The sequence below is a fragment of the Glycine soja genome, chromosome 1, assembly GCF_004193775.1.
Source record: "Glycine soja cultivar W05 chromosome 1, ASM419377v2, whole genome shotgun sequence".
Taxonomy (NCBI): domain Eukaryota; kingdom Viridiplantae; phylum Streptophyta; class Magnoliopsida; order Fabales; family Fabaceae; genus Glycine; species Glycine soja.
Window position 1 is genome coordinate 47,238,617 of NC_041002.1, and position 12,162 is coordinate 47,250,778.

General features: G+C 35.3%; 1 protein-coding gene across 1 annotated transcript; it reads right to left on the bottom strand.

Moving 5' to 3' along the window:
• Positions 1-9,755: 9,755 nt before the first annotated feature.
• Positions 9,756-11,953, bottom strand: LOC114417336 (UDP-glucuronate 4-epimerase 3). Its single transcript, XM_028382500.1, has one exon. It carries the CDS (start codon positions 11,546-11,548, stop codon positions 10,232-10,234), a length of 1,317 nt encoding a protein of 438 aa, XP_028238301.1. The 5' UTR covers positions 11,549-11,953; the 3' UTR covers positions 9,756-10,231.
• Positions 11,954-12,162: the final 209 nt, after the last annotated feature.

The window sequence follows — 12,162 nt, forward strand, 5'->3', positions numbered from 1 at the left end:
TGAAACCGAATTATAATAAAAGGTAAGGATGGATGTATAAAGGATGGATGATGTGATTCGATAACAAAGAATGTTCATGTTGACATGGTTTGATGAGTAAGAATAATGCTCATGCTGATATGTCACCTCCACAACTTGCACTTCAAATTTTATATATTATATATTATAAATAGATGGTTTGTCGGCCAAAATTAAAAATCTTAAACAGATTCAATAACATTAGCAGTTTAGCATACAATCCAACACTTGAGCATTATGTAGAATACAACAATTAATAGAACAAATATTATGAAAAGTTGCTCGTGTAATGAAATATGACAAGTTTATATTACTCTGATAACTCAAGTTCTTTTTGTTGCTTTTGAATAATTCTTAATAATCTCTTGTGTTAGGACCATTTTGGTAAGTTTCTCTGGAGGTATTTCTAAGAGAGAAAAATAAGAGGAAAAAATAAAATAAACTTTTTCATAAGTTAAAATGAGTTTTTCATTAACTAATCATTATTTATTATAGATATCCTTTCATCTTTTAGAGAAATTATATGAAAAAATTTCTACAAAATAACTAATGATTAATTGATGAAGAATTCATTTTAAGTTAAAATAAATTTTTCATTAACTAATAATTATTTATTATAGATATCTTCTCATCTTTTAGAGAAATTATATGAAAAATTTCTACAAAATAACCAATGATTAATTAATGAAGAATTCATTTTAATTTAAAGAAGCTCATCTCATTATTTTATTTTTATTTTCTTCTTTTAGAAATATTTTTAAAAGAACTTATCCAAACAGATCAACAACCCATATTATGTATCTTGTAGTCTGTATTAGGTCATACATTTAAACAATTCCAATTTTGTTATGAGATTCCACAAAGTATCAGTTTTGGCTACATGAAAAGGACTTCATTTTAAGCATGTTATACACCAGAAACCAGCTTAAACCTGAAACATATATATTCAGATTTGACCCAAAGCAAGTATTCACTTTACTTTTAGTATCCCTTAGAGTTCACAAGTCACAACCATACACTTCACGTACTTAAGTTATAATAAGAAATAATATTAAAACCACAAGATCTTGCGGTTTACTAATTATTTCATTCAAATATTCTAAGTCATAGCCTAACATATCCTAAGAAACAATTGAATAGTAACTTCTCAGCATTATGATTTTCTATGTGCGCGTCCCTTTTGAATATCTAATAACTAAATTCGTGAACATTCCAATCATGTGTGATTTACAGGAAATTAACAGGTTAAACAATCATTTTGTGACATCCTCTACCCCTCACATATATAATAATAAAGGAATAAAAATTCAAATACTAATTAAAAGTATTTTTAAAATATTTTTAAATACAAGTCTTTTAAAGGAATAAAAGGCTCACATTCCCTTCCTTCTAAATCATATTCAAACTTGTCCAAATAAATAATAAAGTCATCTCGGCTCAAACAAGGCCGTTTAAGCTTCATACAATTAATATAGAACATATATCATAATGTCACATCCTATCAGAGCGTTGTGTTCCCATGTCCTCTAGCATGAGGTTCTTCATGGTCATCCACCTATTCATCTGCTCCCCCGAACACAAAATTCAAGATCATCACAGGATCAAAACACAAACAACACACAAGGAGTGAGTTGTCACATTCCTCACTAATAGAGAAAAATAAAGTAACATATAGGTATAAATATTATATAACAAAATACAATTTACTTGAGCATAACTCACGTTATTTCACCACACGTCTCATTCGTTTTCACAACATTCACATATTCAATAGTCAAAACACAATATCATTAAATCAATCAATATAGAACAATACACAAGCATTATGCAGCAGATACACTAAGACTCAATCATATATACAATGTGGTACCATATTAGTGAAAAACCTCGCTGGGCACCTAGGAGTACATGACAAGACAAATCACACACTAGCAAATCAAATCACTTTCACTAGGTAATATCATAGGGAGACCAGTCAGGGTTAGAGTGTTTTGCGAGAATGGTCCAACCATATGGGATCAACATAGGCTTAAAGGAGCACTCAAACCGGGTGACCCCCAAGGCCTACACTCTGAAGAGTCCGTCAGGGCCACTCCCATCACAATACTTGTCGTGCAAAACTCGTCGTCCTTAAAAGGTCTTATAATTGTGTGATTGCACAATTCATAGCTCACAACACAATACACATCTCAATATACATGTATTCCATCATTAATCACATGTTCAATTCACCATATACTCACAATTTGAATCATCATTTCATATCCTCAATATAACAATTTATCCAAAAGACTATCACAACTTGGGGACTAAAACCCCTCGAATAATATTACACAATTATATCAAAATCATAGGTCAAAATATATAAATATCATGAGCACAATTTATCAAGCAATTCTCATCAGAACATCAATATTTTATTTATAGTTATAAAGGAAAAATTACAATTTAATAAACATCCCAAAATAAAACCTCAATTTAATCCTCTAAGGATCTTTACACATGTTCTCACTAATCCCCAATTATGAATAACTCATCCCTTACCTCTAAGCGGACTCATGTGTCTTCCGACAGCAATAGCGACATTTCTAGCGGTTCCCTGAGATTCCTCAAGTTTTTCTTCCGACTGCTCTGATAGAGTTCCCAAACGTCAGAGAGACGGAGCAGGGATTGAAGTCTCCACTTGTACTGTCTTCATGTGATTCCTTTTTCTCCCTTAAAATTATTATCTATCAAATCCCAACGGTGAAAGTGTGCGAATTTGAATTTTAAACAACATATCCAAATTTCATGAAAATCCAACGGTTAACGAAACCGGGATCATAGTTTTAATGAGACCATTTTGGGTTTCTGCGGGAAAAGAGAAAGCTAGGGTGCAAAGGGTACTTCTCTTAGCTCTGACATGTTTTTACAATTCCCAACGGTGAAAATGCTCGGAATTGGGTTTCAAACGTGGTGCTCAAATTTTACGACGATCCAACGGTGAATGAGTCTGAAATCGTCATTTAATTTAGACATGTTTAGTGGACTACGGGAAAAAGAAAGGATTTTAGGGAGGAGGAAAGAGAAAACGAAATTGAAAGAATGAACAGTCGTAAAAGTTACCGTCTGACCTAACATATCGCTATTTATACCTAGGGTACTCACAACCTATTATTTTATTTATTTTTATTATTTTATAAAAACAAACTTTATTTTATTTGTTATCAAATGCACATATAAAATACCTTTTTATTTTCTCTCAAATTATTATTTTAATACACTTATTTCTCTTTATTTATTTAATTACAAAAACCTTATCATAAAACTCTATTTATTTACAAATAACAATCCTTTTTAAATTAGTTTACGAAAATTGGGATGTTAGAATTTCACCCCCCTTAAAAGAAGTTTCGTCCCCGAAACTTTGCCGAAAGATCGAGAAAAATATATTACACATATGGTTTCCAATACCAAGATGTGTGTACAATTGAAACTCTTTTCCGTGACTTTGATCATAAGACTCCTCTGCACTTGGCAACTAAATCTGAGGATCCTCGTTTACTTAATGATAGTATTTCATAAGTTAAGTTTTATTGCAAGAGTAACATCTCAACGATACTAGAATGTGAATGACATACTATTTGGAGTAGAATAATATCATAGGAAACACTAATGACAATTTGAAACGAACAAACAAACATAAGGAGACGCGACTGATCATATGGTCGACTCTTTTTCAGACATGGGACGATTCAAGAAATTGTAATGATTCCACTCTAAGGTTGCCTACCTGATACTAATTGGTTGCTAATTAGATAAGCAATACAGTTTACTCCTCACTTTTGTAAGCTTGTTCACCTCAAGGTAATCTTCACACACTTATACTCATGCCACCCTATAACTTTGCACTTGAAGTTGAGGTTTCAACTGTTGTTTTCGATGTCTAACTCTATAACTAGGACACTGGTCATACTAACGATTTCTTACTCAAGCTCTAATTACTAAGCTAGTTCTAACGATTGAAACTAAACTCATAACAAGATTCTTGAGAATTTTATCCATCTCTTTTATCTTGGATTCAACTACAAAGGTCCTCACAATGTATCAAACTAACGGTAATGTCTCCCAAAACATTATGGTGAACACCATGGTTACCTACTCTAAATCACGCATATGATAAATCTTTTCATAAGTCTTAAGTTGTCAAGAAACATTGATCATTATTTATCCTCCTACAAGCACTCCTCTAAACTTAAAAATTATTTCAAATATTTTACTACACCAATAAGGACCTACGCGGCTAAGATATCACTCAACGATTTATAGTGATTGACTTTTCTATGAACTTATGGCTTACTCCTTACAAGGATCTCACCCGGAAACTTAAACTTACTTGAGTCATCTCCAACAAGAATTTAGGTTAATTCAAGGAATCCCATGATAAATTTTTTGTTCGATTACTAGTTAAGGGAATTTCATCTTAATCTTAGGTTTCCTCTCATCTCAAAACAACTTCTTCCTAGGAAGGACTTAAAGTTATCTCTCACCTAAACGTGACATACTCTAAGGGTTATCCTCATCTAACTAAAATGCGTAACAAAACTCTTAGCACGAAACATGATTCTCAAAAGTCTATAACAACCTTATGATACACCCTATTATCCAACTTAACTGGAAACACACTGAGCACTAATAATCGAAACCATTACAAGGGCTTACTCACGATAGGAGATCCTATCCATGCATCCCATGAACACACAAGGGCATTGATCTTGTCTAGACGTGACCAGGTACACTTAGAGGCTACAACAGGTACTAAGGTAGTCATCATAGCATCCTCAAACTTTTCTCATATTAAGGTAAAAAGAACTAATATTTATCTCGCTAATCATACAACTATCATCAATAATCTTTTAGGTCACCTACCTTACGCAAGAACACTCACTCTTGAATCCTTCTATGCTTAACAATTAATGCCTTACTAACTACCTTACACTCTTCTTAAGGTTCCACATTAAACCTCTTAACTATTCTTCACAACTTTTTTAACTACTCTATATTCTTAAACAACTCTTTACCAGTTATCTCCTAGGAACTACGGTTACAATTTTCTATGGGTACTACACTTATAAGATTCTCAATCTCGCACTTAAGTGGTAACTAAGTATATCCTCAAGGAACACAAGTACATGACTTACTCAGTTGACTTTCATCTATAGGTAACAAGGATAATGCCCACTCAAGTATTTCCTTTCAAAACTTCTTAACGTGATTGACAAGGATGAAGTCTCTCTCTATTCGTAGTAGAAGTAACAAGAAGATAGATTATCAAGTAGTTTAACTAGACATGATTGGAAGATGAGCAACCCATAACAAAATGAACACTTAAATGATTAGGAGACGATAATTTTTAAATCAAGATATCACTCATTCAGAATCAACAACAGACATTCCAAATGAATTCTAGAAACAAAAACATAATCATAGTGTACGCACACATGGAGACATCAATTATCGCTTGATTGTGACAGAAACATCGATAATCCAACTGTTTGACGTAGGCTCATAACACAAAGAATGAATTATACTCAAGCGTGCATGTGTAATCAAGTTACTTGACTTCAGCATGCAACACAAAAATAGGTTGCCCTAGAATCAGAAGGTACAATCAAATAGTATTCTTTATGAATTATATCTCGATATGAGTAATCGACCTATAGAGTATTAGCATCGCTAAGAACAAAAAATCACAAACAACCATACTCTTTATGCAATTAAGGTAGAACACCATACTACAACTATATATACTTAGAATTATAAGGTTCCTATAACAAGTATATAACGTACATATAAGAAGTAAGAATTAAACAGTTAATAAGGATGTATTAAGGAATCACAAACTTCAACAACTACATTCACGACTACACACAAAATAAAGGGAGTTAAGTAATCATGTGTTTACACATCAAGAAGGACTCACTCATCCAAGACATATATATATGGTTCAAAAGGTTCTTACAACACTAATCTACACATCAAGAGAGAAATAAGCTAACTAACAACATACACACAGGAAGATAAAGGTTCATTAACACATTATCAATCAATATCAATACTACTTGCATCACCTAACGGCTTGCCATAATGTCCAACCGTACTTCACAAATTATAGAGATGGTCAGTCTCATAACTCATGACTCAACAGTGGATTTATGGTATAGCAAACATTAAGGATGCAAGGCACATACAAGTATTTTTATTAAGTCTCATTTGATCATGCAAAGGAAAATACAATTAACAATTCAAGCATGTTCATCAAAACTAGTCATAAGTAACCACACAGAGTGCACACCAGAATAGGATAAGCACATAACACACCGGCCGAAAGGTTCGACCTGCTCTGATACCACTAAATATGACACCCTCTACCCCTCACATATATACTAATAAAGGAATAAAAATTCAAATATTAATTAAAAGTATTTTTAAAACATTTTTAAATACAAGCCTTTCAAAGGGATAAAAGGCTCACATTCCCTTCCTTTTAAATCATATTCAAACTTGTCCAAATAAATAATAAAGTCATCTCGGCTCAAACAAGGTCGTCTAAGCTTCATACAATTAATATAAAACCTATATCCTAATGTCACATCCTATCAGAGCGTTGTGTTTCCGTGTCCTCTAGCATGAGGTTCTTCATAGTCATCCACCTATTCATCTACTCCCCCAAACACAAAGTTCGAGATCATCACAGGATCCAAACACAAACAACACACAAGGAGTGAATTATCACATTCATAACTAATAGAGAAAAATAAAACAACATATAGGTATAAATATTATATAACAAAATACAATTTACTTGAGCATAACTCACGTTATTTCACCACACGTCTCATTCATTTTCACAACATTCGGATATTAAATAGTCAAAACACAATATCATCAAATCCGGTGACCCCCCAAGACCTACACTCCGAAGAGTCCGTCAGGGTCTCTCCCTCCTGATTCAGGTCCAACCCAAAAAACATTTTAGCACACAAACTATATCTATGAACTGTACAAAACACACGACTCCTCAATTGTTCTCAAATATTTTTAACTCGTCGTCCTTTAAGGGTCTTAGCATTAACTCATCGCCCTTAAAGGGTCTTATAGTCATTTGATTGTACAATCCATAGTTTATAACTCAATGCACACAACATCTCAATCACGTGCATACTCAGTTTATTACATACACTCGATCTCAATTACAATGGTATAATCTCAAAATAGCATGTTGTCACACCTCATGAATCATATTCACTTTACCTATGAACTATGCAATACACACAACTACTCAATTATTTTCAAATCATTTTAACTCGTCAAGCTTGTGATTAAACTCGTCGGGTTCCCACAATGGATCTCATCACAATACTTGTCGCGCAAAACTCGTCGCCCTTAAAGGGTCTTACAGTTGTGTGATTGCACAATTCATAGCTCACAACACAATACACATCTCAATATACATATATTCCATCATTCATCACATGTTCAATTCACCACATACTCACAATTTGAATCATCATTTCATATCCTCAATATAACAATTTATCCAAAAGACTATCACAACCTGGGGACTAAAACCCCTCAAATAATATTACACGATTATATCAAAATCATAGGTCAAAATATATAAATATCAAGAGCACAATTTATCAAGCAATTCTCATCAGAACATCAATATTTTATTTATAATTATAAAGGAAAAAATTGCAATTTAATAAACATCCCAAAATAAAACCCCAATTTAATCCTCTAAGGATCTCTACACATGTTCTCACTAATGCCTAATTGTGAATAACTCATCCCTTACCTCTAAGCGGACTCATGTGTCTTCCGACAGCAATAACGACATCTCTAGCGGTTTTCTGAGATTCCTCAAGTTTTTCCTCCGACTGCTCCGATAGAGTTCCCAAACGTCAGAGAGACGGAGAAGGGATTGAAGTCTCAACTTGTACTGTCTTCATGCAATTCCTTTTTCTCCCTCCACAAATATTATCTTGAAAATCCCAACGGTGAAAGTGTGAGCAATTGAATTTCGAACAACATATCCAAATTTCATGAAAATCCAACGATTAACGAAACCAGGATCATAGTTTTAGTAAGACCATTTTGGGTTTCTACGGGAAAAGAGAAAGCTAGGGTGCAAAGGGTACTTCTCTTAGCTCTGACATGTTTTTACAATTCCCAACGGTGAAAATGCTCGGAATTGGGTTTCAAACGTGGTGCTCAAATTTTACGACGATCCAACGGTGAATGAGTCTGAAATCGTCATTTAATTTAGACATGTTTAGTGGACTACGGGAAAAAGAAAGGATTTTAGGGAGGAGGAAAGAGAAAACGAAATTGAAAGAATGAACAGTCGTAAAAGTTACCGTCTGACCTAACATATCGCTATTTATACCTAGGGTACTCACAACCTATTATTTTATTTATTTTTATTATTTTATAAAAACAAACTTTATTTTATTTGTTATCAAATGCATATATAAAATACCTTTTTATTTTCTCTCAAATTATTATTTTAATACATTTATTTCTCTTTATTTATTTAATTACAAAAATCTTATAAAACACTATTTATTTACAAATAACAATCCTTTTTAAATTAGTTTACCAAAATTGAAATGTTAAAAATTTCAGGTAGTTTTGGTGTGAGTGATTTCTCATATATATATTGAGTACTTAAGACCAACTTCAGCAGCTTTCATAGTTTCCGTTATAATTTGTCTTCAACTGATTGTGAGGATTATGAGCTTCCTAATTAGTGATAAATATTTCTAAATAGCTAATGTGATAGAAAGCTTGAATAGTGAAGACAGATCTTAGTGATAAATATTTCCAAGCAATATGGCAGAAAGGCAGTACAACAATTGATACCATGTAGATTCCAACTTGACAAAATCTTGATGCCTTTTAAATATTCAAAATTGCTCGCCTATTTAGGACGACGACAATGACATGCTTAATAGTATATGTAGAAACATTGCTTTTACCAAAAGGTCTTCATTACTCGTATAAATGGAAAATTCATCTTAAATAAATGTAAATAAACAAAGGCAAAGGTAAGGTGATTCTAAGAAATCCAGTAACAGTGTGCTTGGAAGTAACATCTCATACCAAAACGATCTCTCTCAGATTAAACACTGTACAATCTTTATCAAAAGGGGGAAAACTTCAATCTATACAAAAAGGAAACGAAAAGACAAATAAATGGTATTCAAAAATGAAAAGTTAAATTTAGAAAGATTAGATAGAAAATGGAAACGAAAAGGAATAGCACACATATTAGAAGAATGTCCTTAAAAGAAAGACATCACACATTTACATAGAACTACTATAAGCGGACAAAAACATGGTGACACAAGCAAAACAAAGAAAATGGCTGCTGTGAAAATGGCATCAAGAATATCAGATAACGAGACCAAAATGCTATCAAAATTGCAAGTTAATTCCAAAAATTATTTCAAAAACTAATCCCTTCAAATGGTAACAAATCATTAAAAGCAAGCTGCAAGTGCTTCTTACAAATCTAGCAACTTACAAACCATTAATCAAACAATAAAATCAAGCATCTACAATAACATTCAAGAACTTCCTATTAATATACTGATAAACACATACAACACGCTGGCTTTTCCATGAGAAAGGGGTGCCTGGTGCCACAGAGCACCTCCAAAATGAAAGCAATAGCAACACAGTAGTAGAGCTGTGCAAGAATTATTAATACAGGAGTCCATTTATAGCTGAAAAATTACATAAGCAAATAAAATACATGTCTTATTGACTCATTCAGTCCAAAAACCGGAAATCAAACTATTGTGTGATTTTAATACCATTTCTTAACAATTATTATACATTGCCACCAATCAGCATATGCTCTATCAGTCATGAATGCTACATTTCTAAAACTACAACAATTACATTCAAGAAAAAAAGAATAAAAGAGAATATGATGTATCTGGTTTTCTTGGACACAGCAAATCGGTGCCTGGGCCTTAATCTCCACCAACAACAAAACTTCCCCAGTGCAGGAAACAAGGTTCCTACTTCCTCCTTATATGGCATCATCCTTGACACATGAAACGCGGTGATCGTACAACGAACAGAGAAACGCTAAGGAACAATCACAAGAATCATAATGAACAAGAATTCAAAGACATTATCACATGGTAAAAAGAATCAGTCACTCAACAGCTTTCTTCCCGCCAGAATAGTAATTCAGGTACCACCGCACGAATTTCTTCAAACCACTCTGCAGATCCGTGGTCGGCTTGTACCCAAGCTCCATCTGAGCATAGCTAATGTTGGCATGAGTAAACTGCACATCCCCATTCCGCGGCAACTTCATTATGTTCCTCTTCGCCTTAACCTTCAGAAGCCTCTCCAAAATGCTCACAAGATCACTAACTGGAACAGGCGAAGTGTTCCCCAAATTGAAAATCCTCAACTGTGCCGGCCCCCTCTTCTTCCCCCCACTTCCTGTGCTCTTCTCTGCAGTATCCAAAGCCCCCAAACAACCCCTCACAATATCATCAATGTAAGTAAAATCCCTCGCAACGGTTCCATGATTTGCGGCCTCAAATATAGGGATGGACTTCCCCTTCAAAAGATCCCTAGTAAAGAAGAAGTAAGCCATATCAGGCCTACCCCAAGGGCCATAAACAGTGAAGAACCTCAAGCCAGTCAATGAAAGACCATAGATATGGTTATAAGTGTGAGCAATCTCCTCACCAGCCTTCTTAGTTGCAGCATACAAACTAGCAGGCTGATCAGTCCTATCCCTCTCAGAGAATGGAACCTTAGTGTTGAGTCCATAAACTGAGCTACTAGAGGCCCACACAATAGCAGGTTGTGGATTCACACTCTTACAAACCTCAAGCAAATTCACAAATCCAGCAATGTTGCTATGCACATAAGAGCCAGGATTCTCCATGGCATACCTCACACCAGCCTGAGCAGCCAAGTGCATCACATGAGTGAAAGGCACAACCTCAAAAAGCTTCCTCAAGAGTGCTTCATCATTGATATCACCCTCCACTATGTACACCCCAGAGCGCTCCAAGAGTCCCTGGCGTGCACGCTTTAGTGAAGGGTCATAATAGTCATTGAAATTATCAAGTCCCAGCACCCCGTCTCCGCGGCGTTTGAGGGCCGCGGAGACATGGGTGCCGACGAAACCGGCGGCCCCGGTGACCAAAACGGCGAACCCGTTTCGGGAACGGATCTGGGCGGAGGCCCGGACCCGTTTCTCCCAGACGGGTCCGCCCCAGTTGTAGGTCCGCAGAGACCGCCGGGAGAGGTCCGCCGGAACCGGCGACGACGCCGGCGACCGGAGGAAAAAGATCAAGATCGCGCCCAGGAATACGAAGGACCACACTGCGAGCTTCGCCAGCGAGGTGTGCCACCGCACGCGGTTGAAGTACGAAGCTTTCTCCATCTTGAACTTCCCTGGGGTCGAAGGGGCACTGTCTATATGCGACATTGGCTTCAGTTGGGACATTTTGTCGGGGAAATCTCGAATTTTGAAGGGTGCCCACGATTTCTCTTCCTCGGTTTCGTTAAATTGCGAGGCCGATTTTGGTTTCTGGGATTGGGTTGAGGTTCCCCCAAATTATTGGGTTTCTAGGGTTTGCAGGGAGTGTATTATAATGGTGGTGGTGGTTTGGTTCTGTTTGTTTCTGAGATGGGGAAAGTGATGGAGAGAACAGGGAACAAATAAAAAGGGAGATGTTTGGTGAGTTTATTTTTCTTTAAAAAAAATAAAAGAAAAAAGAAATATTTGTATGTGGGAAATGGGAATCTTCTAGTTTCTTGGAGGAATGGGTCTCCCTTTTGGGTTTATAGTTTTACAGAGAAAAAGGTTTCAAAATTTAAAGATAGTAATCATAGAGAGGGAGAGGGGGGGGGGGGGGGGGGGGGGTTGGAACATTTTGAGGAAATGTGGATGAAGAAGATTGGAGAAATTGGGGATTAAGAGGTTAATTTAATGAACTAGGATTATGCATTTGAGTAGTATTTTTTTGTGTTGTTAGTGTTTCCTCCATTTGTCTCTGAAAGAACAAAAGGTGCTCTGTTCATTGAGGAAATGCAATGCAAAGTGGGGTGGGTAGTAAA

Coding starts and splice junctions, on each gene's coding strand:
- LOC114417336 (XM_028382500.1), bottom strand. CDS start 11,548: ATGTCCCAACTGAAGCCAATGTCGCATATAGACAGTGCCCCTTCGACC.